The 23,284-nt window shown below is 43.5% G+C and overlaps 1 protein-coding gene across 2 annotated transcripts in view; it reads left to right on the forward strand.

Moving 5' to 3' along the window:
- LOC311231996 (tripartite motif-containing protein 16-like) overlaps window positions 1-23,284 on the forward strand; it is a 67,414-nt gene that overhangs the window by 15,938 nt on the left and 28,192 nt on the right. The window contains exons 4-6 of one of the 2 annotated variants that reach the window (XM_084318644.1): window positions 1,596-1,643; window positions 6,723-6,770; window positions 12,750-12,903. In XM_084318644.1, the coding sequence (XP_084174770.1) occupies window positions 1,596-1,643; window positions 6,723-6,770; window positions 12,750-12,903 (250 nt within the window). The remainder of the gene's footprint in view (window positions 1-1,595; window positions 1,644-6,722; window positions 6,771-12,749; window positions 12,904-23,284) is intronic. The other variant, XM_084318645.1, reaches the window with a different exon arrangement.

Genomic DNA, 23,284 nt, shown 5'->3' on the forward strand with positions numbered 1-23,284 from the left:
TCAACTGCACTCAATATTTAAATACCAATGCTAGTCTAAATAAATGTAGACAGACAATGTACGTATTAAAAAAAAAATAATAATAATAATAATAATAATAATAATAATAATAATAATAATAATAATAATAATAATAATAATAATAATAATAATAATAATAATGCAATAAAAGTCTGAAAATGAAGGGATTATGTCCATGAGTGTAATTTTTTTAAATTAAGGTCTGCCTCTCTCTAAAAAAGGCCTGGTGCTCTTTGCAGCTGAGGTAAATAGAAGACCCGTCTTATATTTGAAGATTTACGGTATATCGACATTACTATGGCCCATTCAACATCGGGTATCTATCGTTCCGGATGTCGGAACGTTATATTTTTCCATTCATACATTGTCGTGTTAGTACCGTCGTGAATATAAGTATGTTTTTAGAGTGTATAGCAGTAATTCCTAGAACGCGCGCTATAGGCCCCGACGCGTATTATACATTATCGATTGGCGTTTCGTTCCTATACACGCTATATTAAAAAATTCAAATGCATATGATCGCTATACATTATGCTCCATCATGCGTGAAGGAAAGGGGGGGGGGGGGTCGTTTATGATTCCTTGATTGTCACTAACGGCTTTCTTTAGTACGACACCATACGTTGATCGGATAGATTGCAATGAAATAAATGGACAGTCGAGCTGGAATTAACATTAGATTCCTCTTACCTGTGGCCGATGCGTCTGGAGAATCTTTTTTCCAATTATTTGATGTCCATCTGCTAGATCCTTTTTCCGTTTGTATGACGCAATAAACGCCGAAAGCATATTGATTCTTGCGTCTCGAAAGCGATCCCATGCACTCAAGTGTGTATCTTGATCCACGTTACAAGATATTTCTGCCGGAGGATTTTCCCCGATGCACAGAGCGCCACATCCGGTTTAGAGTGGAGTGCAACTCGCCCGAAATCCACCAGGCGGTGGTATTGAGGCGTTGAAATATCAGACAGGGTCCAGCTGGCTGCCGGAGCCTTCCTGGATGAATTATGAATGCCAATAGCAAATAAAGGAAATAACAATCATAAAAACGAGTAAACTCGTTGTTGGCGCTATTCGTTTGGCGGGCAATAACGAGTAAACTCGTTTTTGGCGCAAGCTGTGTTAATGAAAAATCCTCTCCGCCGAGATGAGGACGTTTTCACACCTTTTCGAGCCTATTGTTCTCCCTATTGTTCTCCCGTGCACGGGAGCCTCGACCTCAGAGAACTAGCTATTCAGTCGTATAGATAGCATTAGGACTAACTTTAACTGTTTCTACTGAATATGCTACTTCTACTTTCATATTTAAACTATATAGATCTACTTTTACATTTCTGTGACTGCCCATGTACTATTTGCAGTAGGAAAGTCAATAGAAATGTATGGTGAATCACTGTAATATTTATGTGGTTTTACCATAGAAATACTATGTATATGGTTATTTCTATAGTGATTCACTCTAGTATTTCTACAGCCATGTGTGCATCTGAAACAAAACCACAGAAATAATACAGTTCTACTGTAGGTGATTTTCGAATGAGTCTGACTGTTTAATATAATGTCTCTCTATCCAGGGGTTCCAGTCCTTCACCAGTCCCAGTGTATCTCCAGACTTCAGGAATGTGAGTGATGCTGTTTCTGTGATGGATCACGGGTTATGTGGGTTTTATTTTAGTTTATTCTAGTGTGCTTTGGATTTATTTAGGGTTTTCTCTAGTGAGCTGTCAATCACCAGACACCGGTTATTTTTGGGTTTCTCTGGTGAGCTGTCAATCACCAGACACCAGTTAATTGCCATGTGGCATGGCAGGTGTGTGGGCCGGCGAAATATTAGTGTTAGTTGCCAGGATTTGAACAACAAGGATAGGGTTGAGAATGGCCATGACGAAGGGAAGGGGACGGGTGGGGACAGTATGGAGTGTAGTGGGGAGGAGAGTGGGGGAGAAGGGTGGAAAAAGGTGGGGAAGAAGAGTAGGGAAAGTGAGGGGAAGGAGAGTAAGAGGAAGAAAGAGAGGGGAGATAGCTTGAGTGGGTCAGAGGATGAGGGTAGAGGAAAGGGTTTTACAGAAGGGTTGAATGTAGTGGTGCGGTTTGAGGGAGAAGAGGGAGTTAGGAATATAGAGCCGGGTCAGCTGTCAAAACTCATTAAAGCGCAGTTAGGTGAGGTGAGGTACGGACAGGGGTGCAGTCGTAATATGGGCGGAGGCCAAACGGTATCCTATTATTATGCAAAGTCTAGGCACTTATCACCTAGACTTTGCATAATAATAGGATGCGCACACTTCGAAGCCCAAACGCCGTTTGACCGCGGTTGCCCAGCACTGCACCACTGGGTACAGAAGGGTGTTGGGGGATGGGAACTTGTTTATAGGGTGTGTGAGTTTAGAGCAGGTAGAGAAGGCAAGGGAAATGAGGAGCATTGGCAAAGTGAAGGTCTATAGAGTAGTGAGAGTAGGGGAGAAAATGGATGGTGGTTGCAAGGGGGTAGTTACTGCTTACTGGGATTCCAATCAAGGTTAGTATAGAGCAGCTGGTAGGGGATTTGAAGAGTACAGGCGTAATGGGAACGTTAGGAGTGCAGAAAGTATGATGAGGGGAGCAGATAGGATAGAGTCGGAGATGGTAGTTATTCAGTTTGAGGGTGAGGTTGTTCCTAAAGAGGTGTTCGTAGGGTATATGGCGATCAGGGTTAGGGAGTTTGTTCAGAATCCGCTGAGATGCTATAGGTGCCAGGAGTTTGGCCATATAGCCACTACGTGTAGGAGGAAGCTGAGGTGTGCGAGATGTGGCGGGGAACATGAATATGGGAAGTGTGGAGAGGGAGTGGGGCCGATGTGTTGTTGCTGTTGTGGGGAGCATAGTGTAGCGTTTAGGGGTTGTGAGGTGATGAAAAGAGAGGTGGTGGTTCAGAGAGTGAGAAGGGAAGGTAAGATGTCGTATGCAGAGGCAGCTAGGGTGGTATGTCAGGGAGATCAAGGTAAGGGACAGGGGGTTGGGGAAGGGCATTTGGCAGAGAGGGTAGTGCAGGAGGTTAAAAAGAGGGTGTGGGGGGCGGCTAGGTGGTGTAGTGGGCAAGGCGCTCGCCATCAACGCTGGAGACGCTGGGTTCGAATCCAGCTCTCGCCGTTGCTATCAGCTTGGCTGGTCGTTCATACTAACACAATTGGCAGTGTTAGGGGGTGGGAAAGCTGATGGGTGGGTCCTGGGCGTTGTGGACAGCGACCCCTACAGTTCGGTCGGGGTGCCTGCACAGCGAGGGTAGGATCTGGAGGGAGGTAGTGTGACCTTCCACACGTTACACTCTCCCGGTGAGAATCTGCGCTGCCAGGCTGGCTACCGGCTGGCTGCACATGCATCGGAGGAAAGCATGTGACAGTCTCCGGCGTCCCGGACCAACAGTAGGGGGGAGTGCGCAACAACCAGGAAGGGGGTTGGGAATTGGCATAATGACTAACAGTGTTATGGGAGAAAAAAATATCGGAAAAAGGAGGGGGAGGGGGGGGGAGATACAATTTATTTTTTTAAAGTGTGGGAGGAGAAGTTAAATATTGTGGCCTTTGTGGCAGGAGTGGTTAATGCAACAGCTTTGGTTAAGAGTAAAACGGAAAGGATCAAGTTAGTAGTTAATGTGGCAATTCAACACTTGGGTATGGAGGGTCTGATGTGGGAGGAAGTGGTTAGTGAGTTGAATAAGGGGATTGTAAGTAACCAAGAAGGCCAGAGTCAGAACTCAGGAGGCAATGAGTGCATCACAGAGGGGGGCCCAGTCAGGAAGTAGCAGCAGGAAGTAGCAGCATTAGAAGATGGCGGTAATGCCCCATGCAGTTGGTGGCCGGCCTAAGAAGGAGAAGAAGGACATTGTAAAATGGATTGTACAGTAGGTGGCGGTGTGCGGCTTTTGTGGTCGCGACCCGCCATTAGTCTATTATTTCTACAGTGCTCTCACTGTCATGTGGAGGGCGGCAATACGCCTAGATGCGTAGTCCGCCGGAAATTTACAAGAAGAAGAAGGTGTGTGGGCCTGATTGCCACCTGATTGGTGTCAGGTGTGCATTGCCTTTAAGTAGGCTTGGTTGACTGTGTTCGGATGCTTGTCCAATTCATGTTTTCTCATCAACAGTAGAGGAGTGTCCCAAGCTCATGCTTCTAGGCTCTCTCTCTGCGGCCTGCCCTGCCCCCCTCTCTGTCCTCAGTGATTGACCTTGGCGCACAGCCCAAGTCCTTATCTGGTCTCCGCTCTGGCTGTCTGTGGCTCCCCAGTATAACTTGAAAACACACACAAATGAAAACTGCTGTTTCCTCTATAGATCCGTCAGAGTAGATGCTGTCATCTACAGATATTTACATTATGTACACATTGAAAAACAGGGCTATTCTATCACCATTTACAAGTCGTATTACATTTAGCAAATAAGGAAACAGATAGAACATTTCAAAGCACTAGAAATTGCGAATATCAAATATTTGTTACCTAATTCTGAATCGCGCAACATTTTCGGCATTAACACATTCTGCGCCACGCAGTATGCCCATCTTATACCACTCTCTGCCAGTGCTGTAACCCTATGTAGTGGCTCACCTTCTTTGCAGGGCTATAACTTTTTAAATATTATAGCTACCGTAAATCCTCAATGCATTTAGACAAACACAGGCCTGTCTTTAATATAAGGTCGCAAAAAAAAGTATTTTTTCGTGCCGTGATATAGAATGAGATAAACTCTGGCCAATGGAAATCAAGTGCTGCCTCCCGCTACACTGACTACCGTACATTAACGTTTCCCTCTGGTTAGCTTTAGCGCTAGCCGCTAGCTAACGTTGTCATAATATGGTAAATCTGTGGGGTCAGCTGGATGACGTTGACTTCGTTTGCAAACGTTAACGTTCGCTATCTATATGACATTGGCAGACGAGGCTGGCTTTGTCCAGTTGACACATTACAGACCATGATGCTATGATAACGTTAGTAGCTAAAGCTACTGCATGTAAACAACTCGATTCAACTGAAGAAGTCGAGACGGTACCACACGCTAAACCGTCCCCGGACCCCACAACCTAGTATAGACAGTTCCAACTTCAGTGTGTGAATTACGTTAATCCCACAATTACTCAACTGCACTCAATATTTAAATACCAATGCTAGTCTAAATAAATGTAGACAGACAATGTACGTATTAAAAAAATAAATAAAAAATAATAATAATAATAATAATAATAATAATAATAATAATAATAATAATAATAATAATAATAATAATAATAATAATAATAATGCAATAAAAGTCTGAAAATGAAGGGATTATGTCCATGAGTGTAATTTTTTTAAATTAAGGTCTGCCTCTCTCTAAAAAAGGCCTGGTGCTCTTTGCAGCTGAGGTAAATAGAAGACCCGTCTTATATTTGAAGATTTACGGTATATCGACATTACTATGGCCCATTCAACATCGGGTATCTATCGTTCCGGATGTCGGAACGTTATATTTTTCCATTCATACATTGTCGTGTTAGTACCGTCGTGAATATAAGTATGTTTTTAGAGTGTATAGCAGTAATTCCTAGAACGCGCGCTATAGGCCCCGACGCGTATTATACATTATCGATTGGCGTTTCGTTCCTATACACGCTATATTAAAAAATTCAAATGCATATGATCGCTATACATTATGCTCCATCATGCGTGAAGGAAAGGGGGGGGGGGTCGTTTATGATTCCTTGATTGTCACTAACGGCTTTCTTTAGTACGACACCATACGTTGATCGGATAGATTGCAATGAAATAAATGGACAGTCGAGCTGGAATTAACATTAGATTCCTCTTACCTGTGGCCGATGCGTCTGGAGAATCTTTTTTCCAATTATTTGATGTCCATCTGCTAGATCCTTTTTCCGTTTGTATGACGCAATAAACGCCGAAAGCATATTGATTCTTGCGTCTCGAAAGCGATCCCATGCACTCAAGTGTGTATCTTGATCCACGTTACAAGATATTTCTGCCGGAGGATTTTCCCCGATGCACAGAGCGCCACATCCGGTTTAGAGTGGAGTGCAACTCGCCCGAAATCCACCAGGCGGTGGTATTGAGGCGTTGAAATATCAGACAGGGTCCAGCTGGCTGCCGGAGCCTTCCTGGATGAATTATGAATGCCAATAGCAAATAAAGGAAATAACAATCATAAAAACGAGTAAACTCGTTGTTGGCGCTATTCGTTTGGCGGGCAATAACGAGTAAACTCGTTTTTGGCGCAAGCTGTGTTAATGAAAAATCCTCTCCGCCGAGATGAGGACGTTTTCACACCTTTTCGAGCCTATTGTTCTCCCTATTGTTCTCCCGTGCACGGGAGCCTCGACCTCAGAGAACTAGCTATTCAGTCGTATAGATAGCATTAGGACTAACTTTAACTGTTTCTACTGAATATGCTACTTCTACTTTCATATTTAAACTATATAGATCTACTTTTACATTTCTGTGACTGCCCATGTACTATTTGCAGTAGGAAAGTCAATAGAAATGTATGGTGAATCACTGTAATATTTATGTGGTTTTACCATAGAAATACTATGTATATGGTTATTTCTATAGTGATTCACTCTAGTATTTCTACAGCCATGTGTGCATCTGAAACAAAACCACAGAAATAATACAGTTCTACTGTAGGTGATTTTCGAATGAGTCTGACTGTTTAATATAATGTCTCTCTATCCAGGGGTTCCAGTCCTTCACCAGTCCCAGTGTATCTCCAGACTTCAGGAATGTGAGTGATGCTGTTTCTGTGATGGATCACGGGTTATGTGGGTTTTATTTTAGTTTATTCTAGTGTGCTTTGGATTTATTTAGGGTTTTCTCTAGTGAGCTGTCAATCACCAGACACCGGTTATTTTTGGGTTTCTCTGGTGAGCTGTCAATCACCAGACACCAGTTAATTGCCATGTGGCATGGCAGGTGTGTGGGCCGGCGAAATATTAGTGTTAGTTGCCAGGATTTGAACAACAAGGATAGGGTTGAGAATGGCCATGACGAAGGGAAGGGGACGGGTGGGGACAGTATGGAGTGTAGTGGGGAGGAGAGTGGGGGAGAAGGGTGGAAAAAGGTGGGGAAGAAGAGTAGGGAAAGTGAGGGGAAGGAGAGTAAGAGGAAGAAAGAGAGGGGAGATAGCTTGAGTGGGTCAGAGGATGAGGGTAGAGGAAAGGGTTTTACAGAAGGGTTGAATGTAGTGGTGCGGTTTGAGGGAGAAGAGGGAGTTAGGAATATAGAGCCGGGTCAGCTGTCAAAACTCATTAAAGCGCAGTTAGGTGAGGTGAGGTACGGACAGGGGTGCAGTCGTAATATGGGCGGAGGCCAAACGGTATCCTATTATTATGCAAAGTCTAGGCACTTATCACCTAGACTTTGCATAATAATAGGATGCGCACACTTCGAAGCCCAAACGCCGTTTGACCGCGGTTGCCCAGCACTGCACCACTGGGTACAGAAGGGTGTTGGGGGATGGGAACTTGTTTATAGGGTGTGTGAGTTTAGAGCAGGTAGAGAAGGCAAGGGAAATGAGGAGCATTGGCAAAGTGAAGGTCTATAGAGTAGTGAGAGTAGGGGAGAAAATGGATGGTGGTTGCAAGGGGGTAGTTACTGCTTACTGGGATTCCAATCAAGGTTAGTATAGAGCAGCTGGTAGGGGATTTGAAGAGTACAGGCGTAATGGGAACGTTAGGAGTGCAGAAAGTATGATGAGGGGAGCAGATAGGATAGAGTCGGAGATGGTAGTTATTCAGTTTGAGGGTGAGGTTGTTCCTAAAGAGGTGTTCGTAGGGTATATGGCGATCAGGGTTAGGGAGTTTGTTCAGAATCCGCTGAGATGCTATAGGTGCCAGGAGTTTGGCCATATAGCCACTACGTGTAGGAGGAAGCTGAGGTGTGCGAGATGTGGCGGGGAACATGAATATGGGAAGTGTGGAGAGGGAGTGGGGCCGATGTGTTGTTGCTGTTGTGGGGAGCATAGTGTAGCGTTTAGGGGTTGTGAGGTGATGAAAAGAGAGGTGGTGGTTCAGAGAGTGAGAAGGGAAGGTAAGATGTCGTATGCAGAGGCAGCTAGGGTGGTATGTCAGGGAGATCAAGGTAAGGGACAGGGGGTTGGGGAAGGGCATTTGGCAGAGAGGGTAGTGCAGGAGGTTAAAAAGAGGGTGTGGGGGGCGGCTAGGTGGTGTAGTGGGCAAGGCGCTCGCCATCAACGCTGGAGACGCTGGGTTCGAATCCAGCTCTCGCCGTTGCTATCAGCTTGGCTGGTCGTTCATACTAACACAATTGGCAGTGTTAGGGGGTGGGAAAGCTGATGGGTGGGTCCTGGGCGTTGTGGACAGCGACCCCTACAGTTCGGTCGGGGTGCCTGCACAGCGAGGGTAGGATCTGGAGGGAGGTAGTGTGACCTTCCACACGTTACACTCTCCCGGTGAGAATCTGCGCTGCCAGGCTGGCTACCGGCTGGCTGCACATGCATCGGAGGAAAGCATGTGACAGTCTCCGGCGTCCCGGACCAACAGTAGGGGGGAGTGCGCAACAACCAGGAAGGGGGTTGGGAATTGGCATAATGACTAACAGTGTTATGGGAGAAAAAAATATCGGAAAAAGGAGGGGGAGGGGGGGGGAGATACAATTTATTTTTTTAAAGTGTGGGAGGAGAAGTTAAATATTGTGGCCTTTGTGGCAGGAGTGGTTAATGCAACAGCTTTGGTTAAGAGTAAAACGGAAAGGATCAAGTTAGTAGTTAATGTGGCAATTCAACACTTGGGTATGGAGGGTCTGATGTGGGAGGAAGTGGTTAGTGAGTTGAATAAGGGGATTGTAAGTAACCAAGAAGGCCAGAGTCAGAACTCAGGAGGCAATGAGTGCATCACAGAGGGGGGCCCAGTCAGGAAGTAGCAGCAGGAAGTAGCAGCATTAGAAGATGGCGGTAATGCCCCATGCAGTTGGTGGCCGGCCTAAGAAGGAGAAGAAGGACATTGTAAAATGGATTGTACAGTAGGTGGCGGTGTGCGGCTTTTGTGGTCGCGACCCGCCATTAGTCTATTATTTCTACAGTGCTCTCACTGTCATGTGGAGGGCGGCAATACGCCTAGATGCGTAGTCCGCCGGAAATTTACAAGAAGAAGAAGGTGTGTGGGCCTGATTGCCACCTGATTGGTGTCAGGTGTGCATTGCCTTTAAGTAGGCTTGGTTGACTGTGTTCGGATGCTTGTCCAATTCATGTTTTCTCATCAACAGTAGAGGAGTGTCCCAAGCTCATGCTTCTAGGATTTTCTGTCTCTAGTGCTGTTTTTTTGTTGTTGTTTTCAACTGTAGGCAGTGGTGGTTACTTTGGGTTTTCCCCCAGTTATTTTATACTGGTGTTCAGGGGTGTAGACTAGAGTACTTGATTAATTGTACTTTGTTACAATACTTAAGTACTGTTTTTGGGGATTTGTACTTTACTCAAGTATTATTAGGTTTGTATACTTTTTACTCAATTCCATTTCAGAGAAAAAATCTCGCAGGTCCAACAATTTTAATTAGTATATTTGTTTCTCTGGCTGAACTAACGTTAACGATTAACAGCCAATCAAATCCCCATCAATGGAAAATTAACCCGCCCATACCCATGCTGATTGGTCCTTGTGTGAGTGTATGCTTGGTTTCATTCTAGCCTTGCCTAAACATCAGCTGATGATTTCACTAATGGGCTCACCTCTTCAACTAACTCACCTGGCGCAAACGATGGAATGAGTTTGAGACCCCTGGGCCCTCATTTATCAACGGTGCGTACGCACAGATATGTGCGTAACCCGTGCGTACGATCATTTCTAAGCAAAGTGTGTTACTTATCAATTTGAACGTGTGCTTGACTTTGTGCGTATATTTACGCACAGCTCAGGGCATGCGTACCTGGCGCCCAGCGGTAGAATATGGATACTGCATACGGACGGCATATGCTTTCATCAGTTTCATGCATTCGTTTCAACGTGGAAATAAGCTTTTGTTCATTAGTTTGACTGACGTGTTCTGTATGACCCCCCGTAATTCATTATATATAATTATATAATAGGTCTTTCCTTCTGAATGAATGCAGCATGGTTTATATATAGCGTTATCGGAATACTACGGGGTGTACTGACTGCGCTCCCCGTAACTCAACTCGTTATTATTTTGCGCATAGATTGCAGAAATACGAGAATGTTTTGATTATATTTAAAAGGCTTTGCCATTGTTAAACGAAATACGTGGAATTTCGAAGCTGTAAGCAGAATACAAGTCATATGAACACCCACGATATAGTGTTCTTCCCCCTTCCTACTGTATAAGAAAGAATTAAAAACGCATTGCAACGAGAACAGAGGTTATTTGTTGAGTTTGTGTATTACAAAACCCTTGCAATAAATGTGTCTTAAATTAATGAAAAGCATACATGCTCTGGATATACAGGTAGCATGTGGGTGATATGACTTGTATTCTGCTTACATAACTTCGAAATTCCACTTATTTCGTTTTACAATGTCAAAGCCTTTTGAATATAAATCAAAACGTTCCCGTATTTCTGCAATCTATGCGCAAAATAATAACTAGTTGAGTTCTAACAAAGAACGTATTACATGCTGGGTAGGCTGATAGAGTAAACTGTAAATAAAATAGCCTCAACATTATAAAGGATAGGCTATAGTCTTCCCAACCTTTATTCCCCAGAGCCCCACGATTCCTGGGAGACATATAGGAATATGATATGATATAAAGTATACTGGTCCGTCCGCGAGGAGATTTAGCCCACAGCGGATAGCCATTAAATGCCATTTGAGAATATAGGCTATTAATGCAAAACGACGGCCTATAGCCTATACATATTATTTAATGTTTTCATAAGCGTAAAGATACAACAGCTAGATTGACGATCAAGTTAGTTTACTGTGCAGGCTTCGCAGGGCTGTGCCATGTGTTATTATATATGCGCAAGTTACTGTTGCATAATGTAGGCTATGGCTGCTATTATATCTAATTCATATAGGCTACCTAATACCGACAACAAAATAGATTGTATGCCTCTACAAATCATATTATACCCGGTAGGCATTAACCCTTTCTCTGCCACGCTTATGTACATCCTTATACCGTCCTCTGCCAGCTCTATTTGTCTATGGAGAAGTTCCCCTTCTTTGCAGGGCTATAACTTTTTAAATTGTATTGCTAAATTGACATTACTATGGCCCATTCAACGTCAATTATCTAGCGTTTAGGATGTAGCAACGTTCTACTTTTTCATTCACATATTCATACTAAAATACGGTCTAAAGTATAAATATGTTTTTATCGTCTTCTGCAGCATTCTGCAGAACGTGATTTATAGCCCTAAATACATATATTAGATCATCAAATGTAGTTTGATACCGATTGACGTCATAATAAAACTTTCAATTGCACAAGGTCCTAAACGTCTTGCCTCATCATCTGCTGGTGACCGGAGGGGGGGGGGTTATAAGTCCGTGGCCGACGTTAAATGAATCATGTAGTATGGGTGATATATTGATCATAGCAGTTTGTATCGAAAATGGTAAACAAACAGGCTGAAACTCACCCCAGTCTCCTCGTAGCGTTGGGTGATGAGCGTGGAGCAAAAAGATTGCTATTATGGGATGTTTATATATGCGATCCATTTCCAGGTTGTATAATAGTATATACGTCCAAATCATGTTGTTTATCGAGTTATTGGCAACGGATCGCTATCCATTGAGTCGAGCTCGAGTCCGGGCCGGACCGAATATGGATGAGCACCACATCCTGCTGCTCATTTCCTGTTTGGGCGATCCGCCGATCGGCCACCAGATGGCGCTCTTGAACCGTTGGAGAGTTGAGAGGAGATCAACAGGGGATCTCAAGACTCCGTGGGTAAAATATGATTGCCATCACAGATTTTTGAAATATTGATCTCAAAGACGCCTTACGGCATCATTGGCAGATTACGCATGGCGGAGAATGACGTGGAAACTCGTCCTTGGCGAATAAAGGGTTAAATGCATTCATATTCCAGCATGGTTAGAATGACACACCAACGCCAAACAGTGGTTAACGGTCTTTATTAGTATTTTGAGCTGTCCAGGCAGAATTGCAGCAATGGTCTTAGGGAGTCGTTGATATCTGACATCACCGTGTACAAGTCCGCCTTATTTCTCCCATAACACGGGTTGCGTCTTCTTGGTTCGACAGCGCCTCCGTGAACAATCTCGCTTGTGGAGTTTCTCAGAGTTCGCTCGGGTGAGTCGGGTTAGTCCATTATTTCACATCCCATGGGGGGTGTTTCATTACCATATATGGATAATCATGCACGAGCATTGACGGTAAGAACAAATGGTATTTATCAATACAGAGTGTGCATAGGACCTGTGTACGCACGGTTGATAAATCCCGATATTTCTGTGCGTACACACATTCTAAATTCCGTGTGTAGGAATGGAAATGGTCTATCCCTTGCAATAAAAAAAGTGTTACTTTTTAGTACTTAAGTACATTCCAAAGTAGAAACTTTTTGACTTTTACTCAAGTGTGTTTTTAGCCAGATACTCTGACTTTTACTTGAGTAAGATTTTGAGACAGTACCCATACTTTCACTTAAGTATAATTTCTGTGTACTTTTTACACCCCTGCTGGTGTTTTGTGTTTCCTACAGCTTTTATTTGTATTTATTTTATTCTTGTGTTTTCCCCCACCCTCTCTCATCACTCAGCGATTCCAGTGGTTACCCCTCTGGGGTTACTTTAAGATTCCCCTTTTTGTGTGTGTCTGCGTGTGTCTCCTACACCCCCTAATCCTGACAGTTTCTGAGCTGAGAGACGAACTGAACATCCTGAAGGATACGGGGCCGAAGATATCAGGAGAAGGTGAGATGAATATATAGACTGTAGTAAAACATGAAGATATCAGCAGAAGGTGAGATGAATATATAGACTGTTGTAAAACATGAAGATATCAGGAGAAGATGAGATGAATATATAGACTGTTGTAAAACATGACAATATCAGCAGAAGGTGAGATGAATATATACTGTTGTAAAACATGAAGATATCAGCAGAAGGTGAGATGAATATATGGACTGTTGTAAAACATGAAGATATCAACAGAAGGTGAGATGAATATATATAGACTGTCAATGGGGCGGCTACGTGGCGTAGTGGGCAAGGCGGTCGCCACGAATGCGGAGACGCTGGGCTCGCCTGTTCGAGCCCAGCGCTCCACATTGCTTTCAGTTTAGCTGGTCGTTCATACTAATACACATTGGCCGTATTAGGGGGTGGGAAACTGATGGGTGGGGATCGGGCGTTGTGGACAGCGACTCCTACAGGTCGGTTGGTGCGCCTGCGCAGTAGAATCAAGAAGTGTCGGGGGCAGCGTGAGCCTCCCACGCGTTACTCCTCGCCACTGAGAGATCGAGCTGCGCAGGTGAAAAGATGCGACTGCTGTTACCTCAAGTACCGGAGGGGACTTGTGCTATGTATGACTTAGTCCACATTGCAGCCGGCTTGTGGGAGGCAAGAAACAGCGTTCGTGACAGGGGAGGGTTGAATTGGATGATACGAAATTGGGATGGGAGAAAAATATAGAAAAAATGGGAGAAAAAGTGGATCAAAAAAAATATATATAGACTGTCAATGCTGGCTACACTCCAGCAGGTTCTATGATAACATACGTTTAAAGGTTACTGACTTACTAGAGTACCCCTTTCCAAGATGGCAGCATCCCAATTGACTGTGCTAATTGTTTGTTAATGTTTGGTCTTTTTTGTTGGTTTTTTAAACTTTTTAGTACTTTTTGTTGGTTTTTAATACTTTTAAATATCCATTTTAAGTAAGTAGTAGTCTTCATTTCTTTAATCGCAAGTTGTGGATACTACAATGCTGCATGCGTGGCAGCCAGGCACTAATTGATCTTCAGCCAGCTGGCTCCGACAGGCTACACCCAGGCTTCTGGAGCAACCTACCAACACCAGGCCCAGGCTACTGGAGCTACTAGCTGCTAGCCCTAGGCTCCACTGGACTCCGACAGGCTACACCCAGGCTTCTGGAGCAACCTACCAACACCAGGCCCAGGCTACTGGAGCTACTAGCTGCTAGCCCTAGGCTCCACTGGACTCCAACAGGCTACACCCAGGCTTCTGGAGCAACCTACCAACACCAGGCCCAGGCTACTGGAGCTACTAGCTGCTAGCCCTAGGCTCCACTGGACTCCGACAGGCTACACCCAGGCTTCTGGAGCAACCTACCAACACCAGGCTACTGGAGCTACTAGCTGCTAGCCCTAGGCTCCCCTGGACATCTCCATTCTCCAGCAGCCTTCCAGCCTGCAACCACCAGGACTATCTCGGGCTACAGCAGCTAGCCTCCAACCACCTAAAAAGCCCAAAGCCTCAGCAGCTTACCTGGCACTACCAGGTGAACCCCAGGCACACTGGAACAGGCTAAACAGTTAAGTAAGCTTGAGAACTTCATTGACTTACACTACGACAACATGGTCAAATCACCGGTAAAGACTAACAAACAGAGGCAGCTTCAAGGTGCTAAATCACAGAAGATCACAGACTCTGTCAAGCCTTCTCCGTGTAAAAGGGCACGCTCTGATGCTGAGAGTGCTGAGGAGAACTCCACATATGGTGCACCGGCAACCAGTGAGGGGGACACTCATTTGATAACATTAGAGTCAGTCAACAAGAAACTGGACAAACTGGGAATGTTAGACTTGATGATGGAGCAGATAATAAGCCTTAGAGAAAGCTTAGAGTTCAGTCTGGAACAAATTGTCGAGTTGGTTAAGGATAATGCAGAGATGAAGGGTAAGATGGAACTCATGGAAACCAGAGTTAACATAATTGAAACAGAAAACAAAAAGATTAAAGAATCTCTTCTTGATGTACAGTGCTGCTCAATGAGAGACAACATTGTGTTTACTGGGTTACCAGAGAAGGAGGGAAAGGACTGTGAAACTGTCATTAGGGAGTTCATGTCAGACCAGCTTAGTTTGCCTACGGACACTGTTTGGGGTATCACATTCTCTCTGGTGCACAGAATGGGAAGACCCTCAAAGGACAGACCCGGTGCAATTGTGGCTCGTTTCGAACACTATAAGCAAAAGGAACTTGTCAAGGGGAGGGGCAAAGAGCTGAGAAATACCACCTTTGGCATGAATGACCAATTCCCTCATGAAATTAGTGACAGGCGTAAAGTACTTATCCCTATCCTGAAAGAACATCGAAGCCAAGGCAGATGGGTCGCTCTTGTAGTTGACAGACTGTACATTGAACACCAATGTATTTTAATGTCAAGGTAGATGAACTGATCTCATGGTGAGTCTTTTTATTTTATGACTGGTAGGCCTACCAAGGCTTCCTGCATTAAGTTGGGCCTGAAAGAGGGTTTGGTGATAGCTCATATTAACATTTGCATTTTGCTAAATAAGTCTTACGAACTAGAATATACTAGTGATGTGACGATTCATCGATTCGCATCGGTGCACCGGCATAAACGCTCACGATGCGAGTGCACCGGTGGAATAAGTCCGCATCGGCTACAATTCAGGCTGAACTCGCGATGCATCTTGTTGTAGCGTCTTTGCATCGGTCAAAACCGATTCATTCATATAATTTCCTCTCATCCACTTCTGTCAGCAGTGCACTGTGACTGCACACAGCAGATACTATCTTTGCTTCGCTACTAGTACAGAAGGCGAGAGCCGCGTCACAGTTATCAACAACAAACAGTGGAAGTCGAGGAGACATGAATAGAATTGATCAACTGGCTAACGCTAGTAGCCTCTGGCTGACGCCAGTTAGCCGTTTAGCTAACGCTAAACTACAGTATCTAACTAACTAACGTGACTCTGCAACACCAGTTCCATTAGTGAGGAAATGGGGGGGGGGGGTATATTGAAGACGCTTGACAACAGGTTCAAAGATAACTTCACATTTATTGGCAATTCCTTTCTCTTTATATCGCTTCCTCCAGGTTCCAACTGTGTTGACAAAATGCAATCCTGGTGTGGTCAGCTACAGAGCATCAAACTCAAACGCTCTCTCTCTCTCTCTCTCTCTCTCTCTCTCTCTCTCTCTCTCTCTCTCTCTCTCTCTCTCCTTCCCCTCTCCCTCTCTCTGTTCAATGATTTAAAGTGGCCAAATGTTACAATATAAAGTCTAATTGGATAGTTGATGATGAACATTTAATTTCATTATCTGAAATATTATAAAATCATTAAGTCTGCTATAAGCCATTATCCCTTTGTGTGTGATTATTATTGTCTCACAGTAGTGTGTGTTTTTAGCTAAAGTGGATAGAAAACACAGTACTATGCAAAAGTCTTCTTAGGCACCCAAGAGTTTTTATATAAATTGTCTTACAGTAGATTATTTTATTTTTAATAATAATATAAGCTGCATATAAGGAATACAACCAAATCCTCTGTCATACCATAAAATGTTATCATTATTTTGCATCGTGTTGAATCGCCGTATCGCCCCGAATCGCATTATGTTGAATCAAATCGTATTGAATCGTATCGTATCTCAACAGGGGGTGAATCGTATCGCATCGCATCACCCGGTGCTTCAAATGTATCGTTAATGTATAGTATCATTGGCACCGTATCGAGATGCGCATCGCATCGGCCTCAGTGATGGAGATGCACATCACCAGAATATACAGCCAAAGCTAATAAGATTAAAATCCTTGATGTATCTGAAACGCATCTGCGCTCGGTTAATCTGCCAAAGAAGGGAATGTTACTTGCTAATTTGAATATGTGTAGTCTGAGGAACAAGGTTTTCCAGTTTTTTATCTTATTTAATTTTTATTTCTTATTTGATCTTGTTCATTTAATTAACACTTTAACTGCCGGAAGACGCTTTTAGGCGTCCTTCCCCGCCATGCTCAAGTTGCCGAAGACGCCGTAACTCGTCTTTGATATCAATATTTCAAAAATCTGTGATCGGAATCATATTTCCTTTCCGGGGGCCCTGAGACACAAGTGTGATCTCCTCTCAATCCTCTAGCGGTTCAAGACCGCCATCTGGTGGCCGATCGGCAGATCGAAAAAACGGATGTTACCTTTAACCCGGTAGGACTCACTCCATATGGGGTCCGGGCACTCGCTAGTGTTAGAGAGACTCAGTCTTCACACAGTGAACATCGATCGCTGCAAATAACTCGAAAAAACAACATGATTTGGACGTATATATTATTATACAACCTGGAAATGGACCGGATATTTCTATATCCCATAATAGGAAAATGTCTGTTCCACGCTCATCGCCCAACGGCGCGAGGAAGATACGGTAAGATTCAGCGTTATTTTTCAATGTGTACGATACTAACTGCTATGATGAACATTTGACCCACATTCGATGAATGGTATAACGCTGCCCACGGAATTATAAACGCCCCCTCGGCCATCCGGTCAACATCAGATTACGTGTAGTAACTTCCAGAAGTCCGTCCAGTTGGATTTTTTTATATCGCGCCGATTGCTATCAAACTGTATTTGATCATCAATATAATGCATTTGGGGCTATAAATCACGTTCTGGAGAAAGCTGCAGAAAGAGATGAAAACATACTTATACTTTAGATCATATTTTAGTATGAATATGTGAATGAAAAAGTTTAACGTTCATACACCCTGAACAATACATATAGGACATTGAATGGGCCCTAATAATGGCAATTTAGCAATAGAATTTAAAAATGTATAGCCCTGCAAAGAAGGGGAACTTCTACATAGACAAATAGAGCTGGCAACCTATGGTATATCATGAATTTAGCCTTAGGCAATCAAAGTGTTAAACTAAATCAAGAAAATGTCACTTAAAATACCTAAAAAAGACTTGCTCATTTGAATATTTGTAGCTTGAAGAATAAGGTGCATGAGCTGAGCTCTATAATGCTAGATAACAGTTTACACATAATGACTATTTCAGAGACACACCTAGATGAAATAATAGAGGATACACCACTGAATATACAAGGATATGATATTTTTAGATTAGATAGAGACAAATATGGAGGGGGCATTGCTCTCTATGTCCAAAATCATATCCCGGTTAAAGTAAGAAAGGACTTAAGTATTACAGGGGTGGAGGCCTTATGGCTACAAATTCACATGCCTTATTTGAAACCATTTCTGATATGCTGTTGCTATAGGCCAGGGGTTCCCAAACTTTTCAGGCCGCAACCCCCAAATAACGGTGTCAGAGAGCCGCGATCCCTATATATATATATATTTTTTTTTATCCCATCCCAATTTTTCGTATCGTCCAATTCAACCCTCCCCTGTCTTTGAACGCTGTTTCATGCCTCCCACAAGCCGGCTGCAATGTGGACTAAGTCATACATAGCACGAGTCCCCTCCGATACTCGAGGTAACAGCAGTCGCATCTTTCCACCTGCACGGCTCGATCTTTCAGCGCCAGGGGTCTGGGCTTTGGAGGGGCCCCGCCCCCGTCGCTTCCTGATTCTACTGCGCAGGCACACCAACCAACCTGTAGGAGTCGCTGTCCACAACGCCCGATCCCCACCCATCAGTTTCAATGTGTATTAGTGCGGACGACCAGCTAAACTGAAAGCAATGTGGAGCGCTGGGCTCGAACAGGGAGGCGAACCTGTTCGAGCCCAGTCTCCAGTATTCGTGGTGAGCGCCTTGCTCACTGCACCACGTAGCCGCCATCCCTATATATATATATATATTTTTTTTTTTTTTTATAAATGGAAATGTATGGTTGAAACATGCAAACGTTCAAACGCACACACACTAATAAGCATTGGAGGCTTTTAACCAGGGCCGGACTGGGGAAATCATTCAGGCCAGGAAATATAGTGCAAAATATAGCCCCAGTCAGGCCACTTTTTAAGCAGGGGGTCTGGGGGTCCCCCACCAGGAAATCTTTTGTTACAAAGACTTCATTTCCTGCATTCTGGTGCAGGAATTCTTTTAATTGTACCCTTTAAATGCCAGTGTTTATGATGGCATCACAAATTATTGTTAAAAACAGGCTAGCATAATATGATTAGCAACAACCCTGATTTTGATGGATTTTCTGTTTTTTTTGTAATGTCAGATTGAAAAAAATACAATATTTTATTCAACTTCAGCCCTGATCATAACACCACATATTCACTTTATAATTCTAACCCTTTAAATGCCAGTGTGTGTGATGGCATATATTTGCAATATATCAAATGCAAAGTAGATTTTTCTGGGGGGGATTATTACAGGCTAGCATGTGTCAATGATTAGTAACAACAGTCTTTTGTAAGGGTCCCGCCTCCACCAATCACATGCGGCTCCCTTTGTGTGTGTGTGAGAGCAAGAGAGAGAGAGATTTCTATTTTATTTAACCTTTATTTTACCAGGTAGTCACTTGAGATCAAACTGCTGCAACTAGAAACACTAGCCTGGTCTGCTTCGAAGTTCAGTGGCCTGACTGCATAAAAAAAATATATATATCTTGATATATATATATATATTTTTTAATCATCTGGCGACCCCCCCCCGCGGCGGCTCTTGGGAACCCCTGCTATAGGCCACCAGGCTCTAGCATTGTATACTTAGACAATATATGTACAATGCTGCAGAATGTAACCGACAGAGATAATGAAATCTGTATATTAGGAGATATGAATATTGATTGGTTTTCCAGTAGTTGTACACTGAAGAAGAAACTGAATGATGCGGCCGCTGTATGTAATTTGTTTCAAATGATTGATGTACCAGGGCGGCTAAGTGGCGCAGTGGGCAAGGCGCTCGCCACTAATGTAGGAGATGCTGGGTTCGAGCCCAGCTCTCAGCGTTGCTTCCGGCTTGTATTAGGGGGTGGGAAAGCCGGTGGGTGGGGATCGGACGTTGTGGACAGCGACTCCTACAGGTCGGTTGGTGCGCCTGTACAGCAGAATCAGGAAGTGACGGGGCAGCGTGAGCCTCCCACGCGTTACTCCTCGCCACTGAGAGAGCGCGCTGTACAGGTGAAAAGATGCGACGGCTGCCTCCTCGTGTACCGGAGGGGACACGTGATGCAAGGCTTCGTCCACATTGCAGCCGACCAGTGGGAGGCATGGTCTAACAACGTTCGAGACAGGGGAGGGTAGAATTGGCAACTCGCCGATCATCCACCAGGGGGCAGTATTGAAGCGTTGCAGAGTTGTGCCGGCTCACACAGCATCAGACCAGGCTCCGTGAGGGAAATATGAATACCATGGCGAAAATATGAAATATGATCTCAATAACGTCGTACGCCGTGGATTGGCAGAATTCGCATGAACTTGAAACACGTCGTACAACGTGATTGGCGGGGAAAGTGTTAATAATTAATAAAATAATAAAAATTAAACAATCAATCAATTAATCAATCAATCGGGGGACATAGGACCCGGGGAACATAGGGATGATCCCACCAGATAAACCGTGCGATGTTGATAATCTGAATGGCAAACTGCTACAAATGTCTGCAAAATTTGTGGCTAAGCCACTATCCCATATATTTAACACTTTAATCGCCGAAAACGCCGGAACTCGTCTTTCCCCGCCATGCTCATTCTGCCGAAGACGCCGTAACTCGTCTTTGATATCAATATTTAAAAAATCTGTGATCGAAATCATATTTCTCCTCCGGGGACCTGAGATATACAGTTGAGCTCCACTCAACTCTCTAGCGGTTCAAGAGCGCCATCTGGTGGCCGATCGGCAGATCGCCAACAGTAAGTGACTCGTCAAACAGCAAGTGCTCATCCATATTTCGTCCGGGCACTCGCGATCGTTAGCAGGACTCTATCTCGACACACTGGATAATCAATCGCTCGCCCTAACTCAATAAACAACGTTATTTGGACGTATATAGTATTATACAACCTGGAAATGGTTCATCAGGATCAACATCCCATAATCGAAAACTGTCTACTCCAAGCTGATCGCCCAACGGCCCGAGGAGACTGGGGTAAGTTTTAGCGTGTATTATTACCGTGTTCGATATAAACTGCTATGATGATCATATGACCCACACTAGATGAATCATCTAACGCTGCCCACGGAATTATAAACGACCCCCCGCCCATCCGGTCAACATCAGATGATAAGTAGTAACTTATAGAACCACCTCCAGTTGACATTTTTTATCTGGCACAGATCGCTATCAAACTATTTCATCATCAATATAGTGCATTTGGGGCTATAAATCAAGTTCTGGAGAAAGCTGCAGAAAACGATAAAAACATACTTATACTTTAGACCAGTGGTCACCAACCTTTTTAAGCCCAAGATCACTTTTTTTTTTGGTGAAGGCAAGATCTACCTATTGAAGCGTTGAGAGAAAAAGACAGCCAATATTGTACTTTAAACTAAATGACTTTTATTTGCCTGTATTCTAATTACATGCAATGCTTTGGTCCAACATTAAAACGTCAAAGTACTGTAGAACTATTGTGTACTTTCTCAGTCAGTGCTAAGTGCAGTCATCTTATGCAGCATCACTTTTCACATCAAAACAAAAGTAGAACTGTAATGTGGACTTTCTCAGTCAGTGCTAAGTGCAGCATCACTTTTCACATCAGAACAAAAGTAGAACTGTAATGTGGACTCTCATATTATTAACATTGACAAACATATTTACAATTAGCATTTTATAAAGTAGAACTGTAATGTGTACTTTCTCAGTCAGTGCTAAGTGCAGCATCACTTTTCACATCAAAACAAAAGTAGAACTGTAATGTGTACTTTCTCAGTCAGTGCTAAGTGCAGTCAGTGCTAAGTGCAGTCAGTGCTAAGTGCAGCATCATTTTCACATCAAAACAAAAGTAGAACTGTATGTGTACTTTCTCAGTCAGTGCTAAGTGCAGCATCACTTTTCACATCAAAACAAAAGTAGAACTGTAATGTGGACTCTCAGGGTAAGAAAAAAAAATAAAAATAAAAAATTATTATTATTTTTTTTCATGGAAAGATCTACAGGGACAGTCTCAAAGATCGACCAGTCGATCAAGATCGACGGGTTGGTGACCACTGCTTTAGACCGTATTTTAGTATGAATATGTGAATGAAAAAGTATAACATTGATACACCCTGAACAATACATATAGGACATTGAATGGGCCATAATAATGTCAATTTAGCAATACAATTTAAAAAGTTATAGCCCTGCAAAGAAGGGGAACTTCTCCATAGACAAATAGAGCTGGCGAGGAATGATAAATTATGAATTTAACCATGGCGATCAAAGTGTTAATTTATGTTTTGAAGAGAGAGTCTTTCCTCAGCCTTGGAAAATAACTCAAGTAACTCCACTACCAAAGAACTGTAAAGAGCCATTTACAGGTTCAAACAGTAGGCCCATTAGTATTTTACCAGTAATAGGTAAGTTATTGGAAGGAATTGTGTTCAAGCAGATTCAAAAGTATTTCAACGAAAACAACATTAATTCTGATTTCCAGCATGCATACAAAGTAGGATACTCTACAGGAACTGCTTTAACATCTCTTACAGATAGCTGGCTACAACTGATCGATAGGAAGTTAGTTGTGGGTACAGTGCTCTTGGATTTCAGTGCGGCTTTCGACATCATAGATCATGACCTATTATTATTGAAATTATACACATATGGGTTTGAAGACACTGCCATGGAATGGATGAGAAGCTACTTGTCTAATAGACAACAATGTGTTATATTTAACACTTTGAATGCCAGCTACGCTTTTTGTCGTTAGTTCATGCCGACCTTTGAGTGCCCGCGATTTGAATTCATATTTCATCAATCGAGCCTCACACTAGTGTTGCAGACTCTCTCTGAGCTCAATTGGGAAGATACCGCCCCCTATCGTCTCTCCCTGTGTAACTGCACCCCATTATTTTAGACTGATGAAGGGGGGGGAGGGGGGGGGGCAGTTTCCTCATTTTACTTTTCCGTCAAGGCCAACTGAAGAATCATTGTGCTCGCCGGCCCGGAAAACATGTGGATTATGTATTTACAGTACCCAACACTGTAATCAATAAGCGTGATCGATATTTGGAATGGCGATCAGGAATTGGAATAATCTTTTTGGATAACATCTGATCTCAGGTAAGGAATTTATTTTACCAGTCTTAGGATAATCAGAGCTATTTTCACAGAGATATAAGCGTTTGCCCTGTGTGTGTGTGTGTCTGTGTGTGCGCGATCAGGAAATGAGAGAATCGATATTTCAGCCCGCCTCTATAGTGTGCATAAGTACACATATACTATCGATAATCGAGCGTTTAT

The sequence above is a fragment of the Notolepis coatsorum genome (genome assembly GCF_963971535.1).
Source record: "Notolepis coatsorum genome assembly, chromosome: 1".
NCBI classification, from domain to species: domain Eukaryota; kingdom Metazoa; phylum Chordata; class Actinopteri; order Aulopiformes; family Paralepididae; genus Notolepis; species Notolepis coatsorum.